A 21,806-nucleotide genomic window follows, 5' to 3' on the forward strand; every position below is an offset into this window, starting at 1 on the left:
ATAGTTAGAAGGGAAGTTAAGCTTTCTTTTGAAGGTGAGGGGATGGTGGTAGAGATATTAAATGAAGGCTCTCAGAGGAAGGGTTAAAGCCAAAGGAGTTAAAGAGCTGGCCGGGTGTGGTGGCTCACGCCTGTAATCCCAGCACTTTGGGAGGCCAAGGCAGGCAAATCACAAGGTCAGGAGTTCAAGACCAGCCTGGCCAACATGGTGAAACCACATCTCTACTAAAAATACAAAAAATTAGCTGGGCGTTGTGGTGGGCACCTGTAATCCCAGCTACCCGGGAGGCTGAGGCAGAATCACTGGAACCCAGGAGGCGGAGGTTGCAGTGAGCTGAGATTGTACTACTGAGCTCCAGGCTAGGTGACAGAGTGAGACTCTTTCTCCAAAAAAAAACTGAGCTAAAAGACCAGACTGGGCAACATGGCAAAACCCTAAATTTTGGTCTCTACCAAAAATACAAAAAATTAGCCAGGAGTGGTCATGTGTGCCTTTGGTCCCAGCTACTCGGGAGGCTAAGGTGGGAGGATCACATGAGCTTGGGAGGCAGAAGTTACAATGAACTGAGATTGCGAACTGAGATCTACCTTGGGTGACAGAGTGACCCAGATTGAATATATATATTCAACCATAGATTGAATTTCCCCACCTCCATTAACATTTTTTAAAAATGTATAAGAGGCTGGGCGCGGTGGCTCAAGCCTGTAATCCCAGCACTTTGGGAGGCCGAGACGGGCGGATCACGAGGTCAGGAGATCGAGACCATCCTGGCTAACACGGTGAAACCCCGTCTCTACTAAAAAATGCAAAAAACTAGCCGGGCGAGGTGGCGGCGCCTATAGTCCCAGCTACTCGGGAGGCTGAGGCAGGAGAATGGCGGGAACCCGGGAGGCGGAGCTTGCAGTGAGCCGAGATCCGGCCACTGTACTCCAGCCTGGGCGACAGAGCGAGACTCCGTCTCAAAAAAAAAAAAAAAAAATGTACAAGAATACGAAAGACAGTTCAGGGAAGCTGAAGCCAGTCACAGCCTAATATTTAAGAATAGCATACCTCTAGCAATTTCAGAAGCAGATTTAAAGTGGAGTACCGAGAGCCTGGCATAGTATTATAAAAATTTATTTAAAAAAGTGAGACCCCCATCTGTACAAAAGGCAAAAAAAATTATCTGGGCATGGAAGCACATGCCTGTGGTCCCAGCTACTTAGGAGGCTTAGGTGGGAAGATCTTTTGGGCCTGAGAGATCAAGGTTGCAGTGAGCTGTCATCATGCCACACTGCACTGTAGCCTGGGCAATAGGGCAAGACCCTGTCTCAAAAAAAAGTGTTTTTTTAAATAAAAAAACAAATTATCGAAAGTGAATACAAAGGATGATGATGTTCTTTGGAAGGGCAACAAATACAAAAAGAGATTGGGTTCTGCAAATGAAGGAAGTGGGAAAGAAGGTAAAACACAGGCTAACTGGAAGTTATTAAGGAGCAGTTCTGAGTGAGCAACTGATCAAATATTGTAGTTGTTGGTGTCAGGTTTTTTTTGCTGTCCCTGTAGCTTTCCCTCAATTATCTCATTCCCATGACCTGGATTACCATTTGAATGTGAATGGCTCTCTAGTCGTCACCGAGCTCCAGATGTCCAATTGCCTACTGAAGATCTCTTCCTGGATATGTCACAGATGCCTCAAAATCAATAGGTCCAAATCTGAAAAAATCATTTCCCCACTTCTGTCCCTGACCCCAAGTCTGTTCCTCTTCCTGTGTTTCCCTGTTGCAGAAAATTGTATTTTTACTCATCTATTCATCCCAATTAGAAATCTAAGCATCGGCCGGGCGCGGTGGCTCAAGCCTGTAATCCCAGCACTTTGGGAGGCCGAGGCGGGCGGATCACAAGGTCAGGAGATCGAGACCACAGTGAAACCCTGTCTCTACTAAAAATACAAAAAATTAGCTGGGCGCGGTGGCGGGCGCCTGTAGTCCCAGCTACTCAGGAGGCTGAGGCAGGAGAATGGCGGGAACCTGGGAGGCGGAGCTTGCAGTGAGCCGAGATCGCGCCACTGCACTCCAGCCTGGGCAACAGCGTGAGACTCCGTCTCAAAAAAAAAAAAAAAAAAAAAAAAAAAAAAAAAAAAGAAATCTAAGCATCATACTTGATGTTTCTTCTTTTACCCCTGTATCTAATCAATCCACAAGACTATTTTTTCTTCCCCTTTAATATCTCACATGTATTTACCTCTCTTTTCTGATTCTATTAGTTTAGACCAGAAATTGAAAAGACTTTTTCTGTAAAAGTCCAGATAGTAAGTACTTTAGGCTTTGCAGGCCATATAGTCTGGGCCACAACCACTGTAGCTCAAAAGCAGCCATATACGATATGTAAACAAATTAGTGTGGCTGTTTTCCCATAAAACTTTATTTGTAGACACTGAAGTTTAAATTTCATATAATTCATGTATCATAAAATCTTCTTTTGATTTTTCCCCCAGCTATTTAAAACAAAACAAAACAAAAAATGTCACAATCATCCTTAGCTTCCTTCCCTACAAAAACAGGCTCACAGACCATAGTTTGCCCACCCCTGGCTTAGACCAACATTCTCACCTATAATATGGCAGTAGTCCTTGGTCTCCCTCCTTCTCATCTTGCCCACTGTGGTCTACTCTTCATGTTGCAGCCAGATTGACTTTTTAAAATTGCAAACTGGGGCTGGGTGTGTGTGGCTCATGCCCATAATCCCAGCACTTTGGGGGGCTGGGGCAGGTGGATCACCTGAGGTCAGGGGTTTGAGACCAGCCTGAGCAACATGGTGAAACCTTGTCTGTACTAAAAATACAAAAATTAGCTGCGAGTGGTGGTATGCGCCTGTAGTCCGAGCTACTTGGGAGGCTGAGGCAGGAGAACCACTTGAACCCGGGAGGTGGAGGTTGCAGTGAGCCAAGATTGGGCCACTGCGCTCCAGCCTGGGCGACGGACCGACACTCTGTCTCAAAAAAAAAAAAAAAAAAAAAAAAGGCTGGACGCGGTGGCTCACGCCTGTAATCCTAGCACTTTGGGAGGCCGAGGCAGGCAGATCATGAGGTCAGAAGATCGAGACCATCCTGGCTAACACGGTGAAACCCCGTCTCTACTAAAAATACAAAAAAAAAAATTAGCCAGGCGTGCTGGCGTTCACCTGTAGTCCCAGCTACTTGGGAGGCTGAGGCAGGAGAATGGCGTGAACCTGGGAGGCAGAGCTTGCAGTGAGCCGAGATCACGCCACTGGACTCCAGTCTGGGCACTCCAGTCTCCAGTCTGCACTCAGACAGAGCGAGACTCCATCTCAAAAAAAAAAAAAAAATTGGAAATTACATTTTACTACCTTGCTTTAAAAGAACTTTAAAGGCCGGGCGCGGTGGCTCAAGCCTGTAATCCCAGCACTTTGGGAGGCCGAGGCGGGCGGATCACGAGGTCAGGAGATCGAGACCATCCTGGCTAACACGGTGAAACCCTGTGTCTACTAAAAATACAAAAAGAAATTAGCCGGGCGTGGTGGCGGGCGCCTGTAGTCCCAGCTACTCGGGAGGCTGAGGCAGGAGAATGGCGTGAACCCGGGAGGCAGAGCTTGCAGTGAGCCGAGATCGCGCCACTGCACTCCAGTCTGGGCGACAGAGCGAGACTCCGTCTCAAAAAAAAAAAAAAAAAAAAAGAACTTTAAAGATTGACCATAACTTACGGGATGAATCCATATTTCTTAGAAGACCCTTCATGAATGTGAATCTTGCTTACCTTTCTAGCCATATTTCTTACCAGTTCTCCCTAATTCTCTGTTCTAGCTACTGGGAATTGTTTATAGTTCCTAGAATGTTAAATGTTTTTCATATCTAAGTTTTGACACATGCCTTGAATGCCTTTCCTCCTTATCTTCTCCCTACTTATACCTGGTTCCTGCAGGACTCATTTCAGTCATCATCATCATCTCCAGAAGCCTTCTGTCACTCCATGAAGGCTGTATTAAATGCTTCTATTAAGTTCTCCCATCATGTTTGTAGAACCTAATGATAGCATTTATTTTACTGTATTGTGATTGCCTATTTACTTGACTCCCTTCCTAAATAATAAGCTCCTTGAGTGCATAGTGCTTGTCCATTGTTTTATCCTTAGTTTTCATTTTTATTTTTTTGAGATGGGGTCTTGCTCCATTGCCCAGACTGAAGTGCAGTGGCTTGATTATGGCTCACTGCACCCCTGACTTCTGGGCTCAAGTGATCCTCCCACCTCAGCCTCCCGAGTAGCTGGGACTATAGGAATATGCCAACATGCTTGGCTAATCTATTTATTTATTTTTTTTAGTAGAGATGAGATCTCACTGTATTTCCAGGCTGGTCTTGAATTCCTGAGTTTAAATGATCCTCCTGCCTCAGCCTCCAAAATGCTGGGATTATAGGCATGAACCACCACGCCTGGCCTCCCAGTTTCCTGTATGATACCCTATAGTAATGTGTGAGTAGGGTTTTTTTGGTTTGTTTATTTTTGTTGTTGTTGTTGTTTTTGAGACAGGGTCTTGCTCTGTCACCTAGGGTAGGAGTGCAGTGGTGCAGTCACAGCTCACTGCAGCCTCAACCTTTAGGGCTCAATCACTCCTCCCACCTCAGCCTCTCAAGTATCTGGGACTATAGGTATGCACCACCATGCCCGGCTAAGTTTTTGTATTTTTTGTAGAGAGGGGATTTTGTGATGTTGCCCAGAGTAGTCTCAAACTCCTGGGCTCAAGCGATCCTCCTGCCTTAGCCTCCCAAAGTGCTGGGATTACAAGCATGAGCTGCTGCCCCTGGCCATTTTTTTCACATTTTAAAAATTGATGTGTAATTCATGTATTACACATCAGGATAAAATGTATCCTGTTCAAGTGTACAATTTAGTGGGTTTTAGTATATCTAAAATGTTGAGCAACTATCACCATGATCTAATTCCAGAACGTTTTCATCATCCCCAAAAGAAACCTTGTGCTCAATAAAAAGTCACTCCTTATTCCTTCCTGCCCCCAGCCCCTGGCTGCCACTAATCTACTTTCTTTCTCTATGGCTTTACCTATTCTGTACATTTCATATAAATGGAATCAGATAATATTTGAACTTTTGTGACTGTCTTTTTTCATTTAGCATATGTAATGTTTTCCAAGCTCATCCATATTATATCATGTACTAGTACTTTATTCCTTTTTTATTACTGAATATCAACATTTTATTGATTGATTGATTGATTGATTGATTGAGATAGGGTCTTGCTTTGTCTCCCAGGCTGGAGTACACTGGTGCAATCCTGGCTTATTGCAGCCTCAACCTCCTGTGCTCAAGTGAGCCTCCTACCTCAGTCACCTAAGTAGCTAGGACTACAGGCATGCTCCACCATGCCTGGCTAATTTCATTTTTTATTTTCTTTAGTTTTTGTAGGTCTTACTATGTTGGCCAGGCTGATCTTGAACTGGCCTCAAGTGATCCTCTTTCTTTGGCCTGTCAAACTACTGAGATTCTAGGCATAAACCACTGTGTCCGGCCTAGCTCTATATTTTAAACTTAATTCTTCAAAGCACCCAGGACTCTGGGGGAAAAAAAGAGGGACCCCCTAGACTCCTTCTCTTGCTTCACCTAGAACATTTCTATTTTCATCTATTTATGGATAAACTTTCATTTTAAATTTGGAAGTCACGGGCTCTCAGATTGAAGAATACACTCTACCTGGGACTGAAAGATACTCCATGGTCTTTTTACTCCATCCTTCTTTCCAACTCTTCTTTTCGTATGCTCCAGTCAAACAGTATGTTGATGGAGTCTTCAGGTATGCCTCATGCTTTCTTGCCACTGTATCTTTTCTTATGTCATCTCCTCTATCTGAAATACCCCTTTCCCATCTGTTTAAATTTTTACCTAGCTTTCAATGCCTGATTCAGATATAATCCATTCCATGAAGTTTTCCCTGATCTCTGGATTCTTGTAGTAATTGTACTGCTTTAGATGGTGCCTTGTCTAATTCCTTGAGAGTGCTCTCATGTTTTCTTAGTTGTTTTATACTTTCCCATCCAGTGGCTTGACATGGGATGGTGGGGAAATGGGGTTTCGGGGTGACTGTAACAGACTGCATGGGCCAGGCATGGTGGCTCACTCCTGTAATCCCAGCACTTTGGGAGACCAAGGCAAGAGGATTGCTTGAGCCCAGTAGTTCAAGACCAGCCTGGGCAACATAGCAAGACCTCGTCTCTACTAAAAATAAAAAAATTAACCTGGCATGGTGGCAAATGCCTGTAGTCCCAGCTACTCAGGCGGCTGAGGTGGGAGGATCGCTTGAGCCCAGCAGATGGAGACTTCAGCGAGCTGTTTTGCCACTACACCACTGCACTCCAGCCTGGGCTACAGAGTGAGACCATGTCTCAAAAAAAAAAAAAAAGAAAGAAAGAAAAGAAAGGCCGGGCGCGGTGGCTCAAGCCTGTAATCCCAGCACGTTGGGAGGCCGAGATGGGCGGATCACGAGGTCAGGAGATCGAGACTATCCTGGCTAACCCGGTGAAACCCCGTCTCTACTAAAAAAATACAAAAATTAGCCGGGCAAGGTGGCGGGCGCCTGTAGTCCCAGCTACTCAGGAGGCCGAGGCAGGAGAATGGCGTAAACCCAGGAGGCGGAGCTTGCAGTGAGCTGAGATCCAGCCACTGCACTCCAGCCTGGACGACAAAGCGAGACTCCATCTCAAAAAAAAAAAAAAGAAAGAAAAGAAAAAAAAAAGGATAGCATGAGGGAAATCTTTAGGATGATGAAAGTGTTCTGTATCTTGATTGTGATGGTGGTTATACAATCTACACATATTTTAAAATGACATAGAACTATACATTCATATTGTACCAATGTCAGTTTCCTGGTTTTGATGTTGCACTGTAGTTATATAAGATGTACCCATTGTGAGAAATTATGTGAATTGTGTGGTTATCTGGGACATCTCTGTACTATCTTTGCAATTGCCTGTGAATCTGTAATTAATTTTAAAATAAAAAGTTTAGGTTGGCCATGGTGGTTCATTCATGTAATCCCAGCACTTTGGGAGGCCAGCAGGAGAATCACTTGAGCCCAAGAGTTCAAGATCAGCCTGGGCAATATAGCAAGACCTCGTCTCTGCAAAAAAAAAAAGATATTTTTTAAAATTAGCTGGGTGTTATGATACATACCTGTAGTCTCAGCTCCTTGAGAGCCTGAGATAAGGGGATAGACTTGGGCCCTGGAGGTCAAGGCTGCAGTGAGCAGTGACTGCATCATTGCAGTCCCAGCTGCTTGGGTGGCTAAGGCAGGAGAATCTCTTGAACCTGGGAGGCGGAGGTTGCAGTGAGCTGAGATCGTACCACTGCACCACAGCCTGGGTGACAGAATGAGACTCAGTATAAAAAAAAATCATTTTTCCATGGTACTACTGGTTAATGTGAATCTGCCTCTGCCTTCCAAAGTAAAGTTACCTTGGGGTAGGCAAGAGAATCTATTTGTAGTGATATTTTAGTTACATTTTACAATTAGAACGAACTTGTCTAAAGCAATAACTGAGACAGAGTGTTGGTTCCCTGTCTGTGAGGTCCTGGCTTATCCAAAGTCTTATTTTAATTTTTCAGTTGACCAGTAAGCCTTTGAGTCATGCTTTGGTATACTTTTAAGTTCTTAGTATTCTTATGTACTGGCGCCTAGAAGACAGTGACCATAGCTCTGAGTATTAGGAAAAAATCATTATGTGATATTCAGTTCAAACTTTAAAAACTTAAAGGTGTTACATTATCAATTGAAATGAATCTTCTTGATTTTCTTGTGCAAATTTAAAGTAAGCATTACAAGATCAGAATTTACTGCTGATTTTTTTGGAAGGAGGTGGAGTATAAATAAATAACCAGAGTTTTTCATTTGCATTTATGATCAAGCTCAAAGTGAATATGAAAAAAAAAATGAGCAAAACTACATTTTTTTAGTAAAATGAAAACTTAATTTTTTTTCAGGTTAAACTGCAGAACAACATATCATATCAGATGGCAGACATACATCATTTAAAGGGTAAGAAACTTAATTACAGATTAAAGATAAACAAAGGTCACTAAATGCCTAAAATTGTGAAGAATTAAGAAATAGTAAATTAGCCTAATGAAATACAGTTTTCTGAACAAACTCCTCTGATGGTAAAACATTTATCCTTTTGCCTTAAGATATAATAAATTATTTAACGATGCTTTATATGTGATAAATCCAAGTTAAAATTTGAGATCTGTATCTTAACCTTGTGCTATAGACAGGGTTATGCAATGAAATGTTTTTAAGAGAATACTAAAAAAAAATTGAGCTGTAGCTTCAGAAGCCTTCAAATTTCTTGGAAAAAGGTGAGAAGTGTTCCCTCTGTACTGTGTCCAATCTGCTAAATTAATTCATTCAGGTCTAGGAATGCTTTGGATAGAGCCTCCAGGCTTAATGTTTTAGATACCCTGGGAACAGAAAGAAACCTGGAAGGTAGATAAATATATAATAAATATAAAAATACACACACATATTTTTACTTGGATGAAGTGATAAAGAGGTACTACAGCTTTTACGGGAGGAAAAAAAAAAGCCCTGTAATCTGCTTCTGTTACTTCACGCCATCACTGTTGGCCTTTGAAGTTTGGGATTTGAGGAACAATCCTCATCTACCTCACACCCTTTGGTTATAATACTGCATTTTAAAACTTTGCATGCATTGTCTCTAGGTTTATGTGTGTGGGTAGCATATACTCTCTTGCTTCATAAATATCCTTTATTCTATTATCCTTTTGAGCCTCTTTAGATATACTTAGATAATCTATTTTTATTGTCCTCTCGAAGTGGCCAACCTTAGCTGGCTTTGTAATGTTGTAAAATTTTTCTCCTTACGTAGCACAATCAATAGGAAGTGTTTTTGTGTGTTGTAACCCTAAAATAAGTTGTTGATTTCCTATTATCCATTATTTAGAACAGCTTTGACTTTCTGTTAGAAATGCTTTCTGGGTGGTCACACTGGTTTTTGTTGCATCTGTGTCCATGTTCTCCTCTTTTTGACTCACCAAAATGTATTAGGATGACACAGAAGATGCCACAGTGTCATTGCTGCTTCTAACTTGCAATTTTTACAAATGCTTCCACTTGTCATCAAAGTATACTTCTTACTAAATGTTAAGAAATACTATTAGGGCTTATTAAAGCAGTAACTTAATGCTTATTAACTGCTTGTTACATAGATCAGTTGAATAAGAAGTCCTGTGGCTTCTGTTAGTATATGTCAACAAAAATGACAACCTATATTACTGAGTAAAAATCTTTATTGTACCGTATGTGTTGGAGTAGATCTTGAGATATTTTGAAATTGTGTATGATACTCTTCAGCAGAGAAAAAAGTCTTGATTTGTATGTATAACTTTTGGTTTTGAAGCTTGGACTCTTAAAATTGAATTTAAATAATATGACTTTTGCAACTTGGAATGGTTTCTACTGAAATAAACTTCTTGAAAACTTGCCTTTTATAGGCAAATTTTCTTTGAAATTAATATCTGCTATAATAGAAGTAATAGACACTAAGACACTTGAGATGGTTTATATTTTCTTGGAAATAAATGGAAGTTGGTTTTTCTAATCCTTGAGATGATAAATTGACATTCTACTATCAGATTTATTTTGATTAGCTTACCTTGTTTTTATGCCTGTTACTGAAAGAAAGTTCGAAGTCAAAGTTTTCTAGAAGTTATATATATATATATATATATTTTTTTTTTAAGCTGGCCCCAGGCAACCCATTTCTTACCTATCCCTGATCTTTTGAAGTTAAACTAAGGGAGTACAGCCATGTCTTTCTATAACATAACTGGTGTTGCTTTCAAAGATAGAGTGTCCTGTACAATCAACCTGACTCGTGTTAACTTACTCTAAGAGTTCTGCTATGGTGACCTGAAGCAGCCACGCTAGACAGAATATCTCTGGGTTAATATAAAGAAAACACATGCCAATCAGTCAAAAGTAAAATTGTTTTTGTTTTTTTCAACCTTTATTTTAAGTTCGGGGGTACATGTGCAGGATGTGCAGGTTTGTTACATAGGTAAACGTGTGTCACGGGGCTTCATTATACAGATTGTTTCATCTCCCAGGTATTAAGCCTAGTATCCATCAGTTATTTTTCCTGATCCTCTTTCTCCTTTGTTTTGCTTTCTGGTCTGCTTACTTTTCCCCTTGAAAATCTCTGTTTTGACCCACTGGAAATCGCCAATTACCTCCCTGCTGTATGATCTTTCTCTGTATTCAAAAAGGAAAAATGGTATTTTACATGGGCTAAAACTCATATTAATGTTTTGTTTTTCTTTGTCAATTGTATTTTAAGTCTTTTATCTTCAATTACAAAGGAAAATTTTATTTCCTGATAGATGAATTTCAAATACCGCCAGTGGGAAGCTTTGTGAGGGGGCAGAGAAGCCATCCGAAATCTTAAAATCATACTAAGCCTTGGGTTCATTCTGAAGCTATTTCAGATATTTTACAGCATAGCCTGAATCAGAAGGGACTGTATCTTTTTGTTCCCTTTCTCCTGAGGAGAATGAGTCCTAAAGATCACCAGTTGAAGTCTCTTTCTGGTGGTTGTTTAGTTTTGTTTGTTTGTTTTTTAGTTATAGTTTTTAAATTTAGCTTTCAGTTCTAGAAACTATCCAGCCTGAGCACAGGTTTACTGAACTGGCTAGTTCAATCCCTTAGCCACAGGCTTTTTGCTGCTGTTTCCTACTGTGATCTCATTGTCTCTATAGAATCAGCGTTCATAGCTGGGGCCCAGGGTTTCTGGTACTTCTGGCCTGCTGTATCTTAGGAGATGGAAACAGGGATCAGGCAACAAGCTGAAAGGGTTTTTTTTTGGCTACCTGGCCACCACAGATCCATCACTTTTATTTGAGATGGGGGGTAAATCAACGACGTTTACATATGGTGAATTAATATTATAAAAAGAGAAATTTGGCCAGGCGTGGTAGCTCACGCTTGTAATCCCAGCACTTTGAGAGGCCGAGGCAGGCAGATCATGAGGTCAGGAGTTCGAGACCAGCCTGGCCAACACAGCGAAACCCTGTCTCTACTAAAAATACAAAAATTAGCTGGGCGTGGTGACGGGTGCCTGTAATCCCAGCTACTCAGGAGGCTGAGGCAGGAGAATTGCCTGAACCCGGGAGGCGGAGGTTGCAGTGAGCTGAAATTGTGCCACTGCACTCCATTCTGGGCAACAGAGCTAGACTATGTCGTAAAAGAAAAAAAAAAGAGAAATTTAAAATGTGGCTTGAATATGTAAATACAATGATTAACTACAAATATTTTAAATGAATCATTGATTTTTTCATACTTATTATATAATAGTTATGATGCATATTGTTAAACATTATATGTCTCAGCAGATGTTTATGTGACTTAAATTTTTATTCTTCATTATTGCCACAGTTATAATTCCACAATAAAATTTAGGAAGTATAGAAAAAAAGTATATGTTCAAAATTTTACCATTAAACACATTCACTGATAGCACTTTGATATATTTTTATTCTAGTGTATATTCTATTTGATATATATTTTATTCTAGTCTTTTTGTTGCATGAATACAGTTGTAAGTATATGTTTACATCTGCTGTTTAAAAACATCTGCTTTTTATTTTTATTTATAGTTTTTTTTTTTTTTTTTTGAGACAGTCTTCCTTTTCGCCCAAGCTGGAATGCAGTGGCATGATCTTGGTTCACTGCAACCTCTGCCTCTGGGTTCAAGTGATTCTCCTGCCTCAGCTTCCTAAGTAGCTGAGATTACAGGCATGCGCCACCACACCTGGCTAATTTTTGTATTTTTAGTAGAGACGGGGTTTCCACTTGTTGGCGAGGCTGGTCTCGAACTCCTGGCCTCATGTGATCCACCCTTTTTACTCAGGAAAGTGGCTGTATATATATCTTCCAAGTGTTTTTGGAGTGCTTTTAGAGTAATAAGACTAATTCTATAATCCTTCTGTAAGAAATAGATGTTATAGTGTTGGTACATTATGGCTAGATGTTATATTTTAATCTTAATAAGCTGTTGCTTATACAGTATAGGCCCCTGTTTTCATTTCTAAAAATTATCTTTTTTTTTTTTTTTTTTTTGAGACAGAGTCTCGCTCTGTCGCCCAGGCTGGAGTGCAGTGGCCGGATCTCAGCTCGCTGCAAGCTCCGCCTCCCGGGTTTACGCCATTCTCCCTCCTCAGCCTCCTGAGTAGCTGGGACTACAGGCGCCCGCTACCTCACCTGGCTAGTTTTTTGTATTTTTTTTAGTAGAGACGGGGTTTCACCATGTTAGCCAGGATGGTCTCGATCTCCTGACCTCGTGATCCGCCCGTCTCGGCCTCCCAAAGTGCTAGGATTACAGGCTTGATCTAAAAATTATCTTAATACTACTTTTGCTTAACTGCTAAGGCTGTTAGCTGTTTTTAAAATCACCTATTTATGTAATTAACATTTACTCTTTTCCACCTGCATTTCTTTTGTCTGTAGACTTTAGCTCATGAGGGAATGAAATCTAGAACATGTGTGACTGGTGATTGTGGATTAAACATTTACAAACAAGTGTTTGGCCAGGTTATAATTTACTATCTAGTTTAGAATTTCATGTTATTCATTTCCACTAAAACATTTCAGTCTCAGTCCAGAAATTATGAGCTTTGAAAATGGAATTTTGGGATATGTAGAGCTACCGTCCATAGCCAAACTAGAAATGTATCTAAAATGATTGGCACCTAAGTTGGTTAGTCGAATGTGATTTAAAATGAGAAAGAAAACTTAAAATTTGTACCCATAGTAAACATATCTAAAAAGTATGATTTTTTTTTCCTACTGTAATAAAGCAGATAGGTTTGAAGAGATAGGTAGTTTTTGTATTGTCTCCACAGCTTAGCATGTGTCTACACAAAGTGTAACAATGTGTAATTTAAAGAATATTTTGGGTTGATGTGAAATCCACTGAAGCTATATTGTTTTAAAAATAAATGTTATTGGTCAGGCGTGGTGGCTCATGCCTGTAATCCCAGCACTTTGGGAGGCTAAGGTGGCCAGATTGCTTGAGCCCACAAGTTCAAGACCAGCCTGGGCAACATAGCTAACCCATCTCTACTAAAAATACAAAAATTAGCCGGATGTGGTGTTGCACACCTGTAGTCTCAGCTGCCTGGGAGGCTGAGGTGAGAGGATCACTTGAGCTCAGGAGATGGAGGTTGCAGTAAGCCAAGATTGCACCACTGCACTCTAACCTGAGCGACAGAGCAAGACCCTATCTCAAATAAATAAATAAATGAATAAATTTTATTGACCATGAATGTGTTACAAAAGGCTATTAAATGTTGCATTAGTTGTATAATTTAATTTCCTGGGAGTATTACTGAAAAAACTGAGAATTACGTATAATTAAAAAACATCCCATAGCTTCTGAATAGGAAGCATTACAATGAGTGAACTTGATTCCTTTGGTTCTTACCTTGGGTGGATAGAGCAACTTGCTGAGCTTCGTCAGGAGTTTCTTCGACAAGAAGACCAGCTTCAGGACTACAGGAAGAACAATACTTACCTTGTGAAGAGGTTAGAATATGAAAGGTAAGATGTTACATACAACATATGTTTATGAATCTAAAATATTTGTCCAACTTTTGGACTCAGTTCATTTCTTCCTCTCTGACTTTTGTTTTCCTTTTTTTCTCTTCTTTCATTTTGTTAAGTCTTTTAAATTCCTTTTCTTTTATCTTTCTTTAGCTTTTTGAAATCCAGACTCTTATTTTGATAAATTAAACAGCATGAAGTGTCTCTTAGAGGGCATGCTGAGTTTATGTATGTTGTAAAATTCATTGTGAGACAGAAAATCTTACAAGCTCTGAGTTTTATCAGATGTGGCAAAGATGGAAAGGAGATTTTGATGGGCATCTTTTTGATGGGCATCCAGAAGATGAAACCAGCACTGGGAGATGTTCCCAGAAGAGCTGAGGGCCTGAGTGCTAGCTGCTCTTCCTGTTCTGCATGGCAACCCTCTTACTGATACCTCTATGATACCTCTAGACTTGGTGATGAGGTTGGGGAACCTCTTATAGGCCTTTCTAGCAATCATTCCTTAAAACTTGTATTATATTTGTAATCAATTTTATGGTAAAAGATATTTTTTAGATTTGTACACCAAAAGTTAGAAAGATCTGCCATATTTTAAAGCATTTTTTGTCCATTTCTGACTTCTTACTCTTGTAGGTTATCAGTTATCATTATACATTTACTTAAATATATGTATTTAAATATATGTACTGAATACATAACAGTATTCAGTATTTTTCTGCATGTCTATAGGATTAAAGATTTAACAAATGTAGAGGTAATATATTATTCTAGCATATTAATGTACCAAAACTTCTTTAGTCTTTTCCAATTGTGGGACCACAATAGGAGTTTTCCTTTTCTCACTATAAGACTATCACAGGCTAGGTTATGGTGGTTCACACCTGTAATCCTAACACTTTGGGAGACTGAGACTGGAGAATCATCTGAGCCCAGGAGTTAAAGACCAGCCTAGGCAACATAATGAGACCTCTGTCTCTACAAAAAATTTTTAAAAATTAGCTAGGTATGGTGGCATATGCCTGTAGTCCTAGCTGCTTGGAGGCTGAGGTGGGAGGATCGCTTGAGTCCAGGAGATTGAGGCTGCAGTGAGCCATGATAATGCCACTGTACTCTAGCCTGGGCAACAGGGTGAGAACTTGTCTCTTCAAAAAAAAAAAAAAAAAAAAAAAAAGACTATCACAGCTATAAAATTTTCTGTGTGAAAAAGATTTCCCAAAACTAGCTGGGTATGCTGGCATACACCTGTGGTCCCAGCTACTCAGGAGGCTGAAGTGGGAGGATCGCATCAGCCTGGGAGGTTGAGGCTGCAGTGAGCCGTTATCATGCCTGCACTCCAGTCTGGGCAACAGAATGAAAGCTTGTCTCAAAAATAAATACATAAATAAATAAATAAATAAATAAAGATTTCCACTCCCCTTATGTTATTTCAGTAGTATATTTTCTCAAATGTAGAATTCTTCAAAAAGAATGCTTTACCAATTTTGTTGCTTTTACCACACAGATGAAAGATTGCTTTCTAAAATGATTGTACTCATTTATAATGTAAATATTTCCCCGTAGCCCTGCCAACTTTGGTTTTAATTCTAATTTAATTTTATTAGTATAGGAATAAGATACTACATATATACATATAGGAAGTTGGTGGGTTTTTTTTTTTTTTTGTCTTTTTCTTTTTTTGAGACTGAGTCTGTCTCTGACTCCCAGGCTGGAGTGCAGTGGCACAATCTCAGCTCACTGCAGCCTCCACCTCCTGCGTTTAAGCAATTCTCATGCCTCAGCCTCCTGAGTAGCTCGGACCACAGGCATGTACCACCATGCCTGGCTAAATTTTTTGTATCTTTAGTAGAGACAAGGTTTCATTGTGTTGGCCAGACTGATCTTGAACTCCTGGCCTCCAGTGATCTGCCTGCCTTGGCCTCCCAAAGTGCTGGGATTGCACGTGTGAGCCACTGCGCATAGCCACATATAGGAAGTTTAATTTGCATTTTATAATGGTGAAAGTTAACATTTTTCTATATATTTGTCAAGTGTTTCTTTTTGCATGATTGGTCTATGTGTATCCTTTGGCTACTTGGCTAGCAGAAAGTCACCATCTTTATGTTTTGCTTCTGTTCACTTTCTCTTGATGGCACCAGTCTATCTTTATTAGTTTCTCCTGTTCCTAGTATTCTATGGTTTAGCCTTTTATTACAATTTTTAAAGTACTAACTATTGGATGAATCTTCTGCTACCACTCCTTATCAATTCTCGTAATTCTAGCTTTCCTCATCTGTTACTATAAATTAGTCTCACAGTTTTCTCTTCTACAGTATTTTTCTCTTCTGTGATTGAAGTTGGTTCTGATAGTTTTTTTTATAGATGCAATTTATGGAAATAATAGGAAAAGAATTGTTTTTATCTTTGTAATTTCTGTTTTGTCAATTAGCTTTATCAGTATTATCTATCTCCTATTACAAGTTCAAGTATTTTAAAAGTTTGGATTGTGAGCTATTTGTATGCTCTTTGTTTTTTCCAGCCCACTCTCCCCTGCTAACTGAATGTTTTATCTTTCTTAATGTATGTGTCAAATACTGGACAACTTTGAGAATCCAATCCAAGGTAATATAATCTAAAAGAATGACTTTGTAATTTAGTTTTCAGTGTGGACAGCAGATCAAGGAATTGAGAGCACAGCATGAAGAAAATATTAAAAAGTTAGCAGACCAGTTTTTACAGGAACAAAAGGTAAATTTAAAAAATATACTTAAATCTGAACATATTTTTGTTATAAATCATGATAATTTAGAAATTAAAATTGTAATTTTGTCACAAAACATTATAGTTTAAGTTTTCCAGCCAGCCTAATTCCAAAAGTGATTTACAATGACTTTATTTCTGAGTAAATTAAACATTTGCAAAAATACAATCTTAATTCTTAAAACTGGTCAGGCGTGGTGGTTCACGCCTGTAATCCCAGCACTTTGGGAGGCTGAAGTGGGTGGATCACTCGAGGTTAGGAGGTCAAGATCAGCCTGGCCAACATGGGGAAACCCCATCTCTACTAAAAATACAAAATATAGCCAGGTCTGGTGGTGCATGCCTGTAATCTCAGCTACCCAGGAGGCTGAGGCAGGAGAACTGCTTGAGCCCAGGAGACAGAGGTTACAATGAGCCAAGATCATACCACTGCACTCCACGGAGGTTACAGTAAGCCAAGATCGCACCAGCACTCCAGCCTGGGCGACACAGTGAGACTCCGTCTCAAAAAAAAAAAAATTAAATTAATTTTGAACCAAAATATCCATCTTTTTTTAAAAATAATTTTTGTTGTTAATATATTTCTCAGATCGTAAAGTGGGCAACTTTTTTACTGAAAATCAACTACTTCCTTTTTTATGCATTTGAGAAATAGAAAAAAAAGAAACACTTTTTCCTTTATTATCAATCTCTGTTATTCTGACACCCTTTCCTTAAGCACAGAAATGAGACACTAGCCACCATAACCAGTTTGATTCATACTTTTGGCAGGGCGGCAAATTCTTTTATTAATTCATTTTAAGTTAATATATATTATGAAGATTTTTTAAGCAATAGAAGAAATTGTCTGAAGATTACTAGTTATTAAGGACATGATTCATTTTTTTATACCCTGTAATCTTACCTGACTAGGCACGATTTGTCTGAACTCTTGTGATTTAAAGGAAAGAAAGATTTAATAGTGAAAAGTATTTGTTTTGCTCTTTGGTAGCATCTCAACTAAAGGACTAGAAGTTAAGGATATCAGGTTTTCATTCTCAGCTTTTTCACAATTTTATAGTAGGATATAGAGGGTGTCATTTCTTTCTCTATTTCATTTTTTGAATCTACAAAGTGGAATAGCTGCTACTTATCTGCAGTCTACTTTGAAGAGGTATAAGGATGGATTGGTGGAAGAAGGCAGGCCTGAGTGAGCTACCATAGTAGCGGCATTGAGGGCAATCAAAAGGTATTATTGAGACACTGGAGGGTTAAAATAACATAATGGAACACAAAAGGAAGGGGAAGAGAGATTTGCTATTGCAATTGTGTCATTATAAGCGTAGTATATAAATAATGGGATAAGTTTGCTCTCTTCTATTCTTTTAAGGAAGACAGATGAGAGCTTTCCCTTTTTTTCCAAGCCAGTGTAATTCTCTTTCTGTTCTTCTATACTAGGCTATTTTTATGGTATTAATTAACTAATGCCTCTCCAATTATTCCTTGCCATTATCCTACCCTAATGGAAGAAGGCGTGGCAGGAATTGAGGTGCCCAGATAACTTCTCCTTTCTGGGCAGCACATCAGGCCTTACTCTCTAGATTAGCTACCTAATTCTACTCCCCACCCTTCATTTCCTGTTCTTTAACTACTATAGCAAGTTGGTTCTGTGCAATTTGAGTTTTCATAGAGACAAATCCAATGTTAGCTATATGAAATAAGCATAAATTGTATTCAGGGCTTTATCTTTTTGATTGTTTATGAATCTTAAAATTAATTAACCAGCCACATGTCTATCACAGAAATGACTCTGGAAAAGGAGACAGCAAACTATAGCCCACAGGCTGAATTCAGCTCGCTGCCTGTTTTTGTACTGTTTAGAGGCCAAAAGTGTTTTTCACATTTTCAAATGATGAAAAAAATTGAGAAAATTATCTTAGTACATTGGAAAATTATAGAAATATTTATTTTGGTGTTCATACATAAAATTTTATTGAGACACAACCATGTGTTCATGCTATAGGGACAGAGAAACTCTCATAGCCCAGAGAAGACTAAGGAGACCTGAGGACTTAAATGTAGTGTAGTAGCCGGGGACGGTGGCTCATACCTGTAATCCCACCACTTTGGAAGGCCAAGGTGGGTGGATCACGAGGTCAGGAGTTTGAGACCAACCGGCCAACATGGTGAAACCTCGTCTCTACTAAAAATACAAAAAGTTAGCCGGGCATGGTGGCTGGTGCCTGTAATCCCAGCTACTCAGGAGGCTGAGGCAGGAGAATCCCTTGAACTGGGGAGGCGGAGGTTGCAGTGAGCCAATACTGCGCCACTGCACTCCAGCCTGGCAACAGAACGAGACTCCATCTCAAAAATTAAAAAATTAAAATAAATGCAGTGTAGTATCTTGAATTGGATCCTGAAACAGAAAATGGACTTAGTGGAAAAACTGGTGAAATCTAAGTCTGGAGTTTAGGTACTAATAATATACTGATTTTTTTTTTTTAGTTTTGCAAATGTATCATGGTAATTATGGATGGTACATTAATAGGATGTTAACATTAGGGGAAACTGGGTAAGGGGTGATTACTTTTCTGTAAATCTAAAATTATTTCAGAATAAGAAGTTTATTTTAAAAACAATCAATAGGTCCCCTAACCAAATCACAAACATTGCATCTAGAAAAGCATTTTATTTTATTAATATTAATATTGTCCATTCATAGAAAGGTACTGTCAATAATGCATTAAAGAGACAACATCTTTGTTAACTGCTTTCAATGGAAAAGTATTTTTGAACAGTAGCTTGTTGACTTTTAATTTTGTTCAATATTTGTCTTACCCACATCTGCAAAAGAGTGAAGAGTACTATAGCAATAGCCTTATGAGATAGCGTAATAGTGGAGATGCACAGAGATGCAAGCTGGATGCTCAAGTTGTGCCTCATGGATTTTCTCACCCTTGGTGTTTATGTTAGACATGTTCAAAAATTTCAGTTTATCATTTCATTCATCAATGATTAAGCTATCAGAATTGATTATAGCTTACCAAGTTACAGGAAATGTGGGATTTGGAGTCAGAAAGACTGTGATTAGAATTCCTTCTTCACAATTCTCTAGTTTTGTGACTTTGTACAAACTGCTTAATTTTTTTTTTTTTTTTCTGAGACTGAGTCTTGCTCTGTCGCCCAGGCAGGAGTGCAGTGGCCCCATCTCGGCTCACTGCAACCTCCACCTCCCGAGTTCAAGCGATTCTTCTGCCTCAGCCTTCTGAGTAGTTGGGATTACAGGCGTGGGCCACCACGCCCGACTCAGCTTTGTATTTTTAGTAGAGACGGGGTTTCACCACATTGGTCAGGCTGATACCGAACTCCTGACCTCGTGATTCACCCACCTCGGCCTCCCAAAGTGGTAGAATTACAGGCATGAGCCACCGCGCCTGGCCCAAACTGCTTTTTTTTTTTTCTTAAGTGGAGTCTCGCACTGTTGCCCAGGCTGGAGTGCAGTGGCGTGATCTCGGCTGGCTGCAAGCTCCACCTCCCGGATTCGCGCCATTCTTCTGCCTCAGGCTCCCAAGTAACTGGGACTACAGGCGCCCGCCACCACACCCAGCTAATTTTTTTGTATTTTTTAGTAGAGACGGGGTTTCACCGTGTTAGCCAGGATGGTCTCAATCTCCTGACCTCGTGATCTGCCCACCTCGGCCTCCCAAAGTGCTGGGATTACAGGCATGAGCTACTGCGCCTGGCCTTAACTTCTAAACTGCTTAATTTTTTAAAGCCTCAGTTTTGTTTTGTTTTTCTCAAAACTATGAATTTTTTTTCTACTAGAGTACAGCTATGAAAGCAATTTGGAAACTGTGAAGCACGATGCAAATATTTGTTGATTTTACCTGCCAGGACACTGGAATACCTACACCTGATTGTCAGAGTATCCTTTCTCCTTTATTGTGACACATTCTTAAGATTTGACTCTTGTGGCCGGGTGCGGTGGCTCACGCCTGTAATCCCAGCACTTTGGGAGGCTGAGGTAGGCGGATCATGAGGCCAGCAGATTGAGACCATCCTGGCTAACACAGTGAAACCCCCTGTCTACTAAAAATACAAAAAATTAGCCGCGCGTGGTGGCGGGCGCCTGTAGTCCCAGCTACTCGGGAGGCTGAGGCAGGAAAAGGGCGTGAACCCAGGAGGCGGAGCTTGGAGTGAGCCGAGATCCCGCCACTGCACTCCAGCCTGGGCGGCAGAGGAAGACTCTGTCTCAAAAATAAAAAAGATTAAAAAAAAAAAAGATTTTGTTCTTGTTTTCCTAGATTCCATATAAATTTTTTCGTACTATTTTTATAACATTACTAAGAATTACATTTCATACTGCTTTAGAGTTTACAAAGCATTTATAGATGCATTAAATGTTGACTAGAGGAACCCATATATGGCATCCCAAACTTGTGTACTTGACCCCTTGCTGCTCCCAATTTTCCACGGAGGCAAACTCAATACTCTCCATCGAGAGAATTGAGTTAGGCCTAACCATATACTTGAAGATTTGCATTTCCAAGAAGATGCTAGGTTAGGAACAGGGTTGGAGGAAGCACCGACCTGTTTATTGTCCTGCCATTACTTGCTGTGCTTCGGTGGCCAGCACACTTAGGAAGAAGATTGCCTGTTTTTCACCCTTGCTCTTGAAGAAGCACCTGTATGCCAGTCTCCTCCTTTCTGCCATCCTGCTTGATTCTAACATATGCTTACAGAGAACCCACCCTGCCCATAGCACCCAGGAAAATGCCCAATTGTAGGCCATCAGGGCAAGGTGTAGTACTCAGCAGGCTGTCTTGCAGAATCAGACACCTCAGCATAGCCAAACAGAGTCACCTCTGATTGCCAAATCATTCATTTACTGTAGCTAGAGATTTTCAAAAGTGTTATTCTTTGACTTTTTATCAGGTATAAAAATCACACAGAAAATAATGTATCCTGCATCTCCAATTGTTCATTATTTGAACGCATTTGAACCATTTAATTAATAGTTGTGTCAGTGGTTTAACAATTTGAACTGAAAAATATTTATTGTTACCGAATCTTTATCTAGCAGCAAGAGTCCCACAAGATTCAATCAAATGTTGGAAAAGAATTGGATATAAACGATCAAGTCGTACCTAAAAATATTCCAAAAGTAGCTGAGAATGTTGCAGATAAGAATGAAGAACCCTCAAGCAATCATATTCCACATGGGAAAGGTATTATTATTATTATTATTATTATTTTGTTTTGTATTAATAGGATATTAACTTTTTCTTCCCATTTTTAAGTGAATATTTTCAATCAGAAAGAAAATTGTTTGATTTTAGTTCACACATGATTAAGTGTCTTCATTGTTTCAAATTTGGATCCTTTGATGAAAGAGAAAAAAGAGTAAGTTATTTTAGAGTTACAGCTATGTCCAAAGCAAGATATAAAGATGTTCAGTTGATGTAG

At 39.7% G+C, this 21,806-nt stretch overlaps 2 protein-coding genes across 5 annotated transcripts in view; both read left to right on the forward strand.

Annotated features, from left to right (window-relative positions):
• EIF3J (eukaryotic translation initiation factor 3 subunit J) overlaps window positions 1-21,806 on the forward strand; it is a 670,767-nt gene that overhangs the window by 412,071 nt on the left and 236,890 nt on the right. The gene's annotated exons all lie outside the window — the stretch shown is intronic.
• The window catches only part of GOLM2 (golgi membrane protein 2), a 127,900-nt gene that overhangs the window by 28,784 nt on the left and 77,310 nt on the right, over window positions 1-21,806 (forward strand). For 2 of the 4 annotated variants that reach the window (XM_050799521.1, XM_050799524.1), the window contains exons 2-5: window positions 7,988-8,042; window positions 13,517-13,619; window positions 16,259-16,349; window positions 21,421-21,568. In XM_050799521.1, the coding sequence (XP_050655478.1) occupies window positions 7,988-8,042; window positions 13,517-13,619; window positions 16,259-16,349; window positions 21,421-21,568 (397 nt within the window). The remainder of the gene's footprint in view (window positions 1-7,987; window positions 8,043-13,516; window positions 13,620-16,258; window positions 16,350-21,420; window positions 21,569-21,806) is intronic. The other 2 variants (XM_050799523.1, XM_050799525.1) reach the window with 1 other exon arrangement.

Source organism: Macaca thibetana, chromosome 7, assembly GCF_024542745.1.
Source record: "Macaca thibetana thibetana isolate TM-01 chromosome 7, ASM2454274v1, whole genome shotgun sequence".
In the NCBI taxonomy this organism is placed as follows: domain Eukaryota; kingdom Metazoa; phylum Chordata; class Mammalia; order Primates; family Cercopithecidae; genus Macaca; species Macaca thibetana.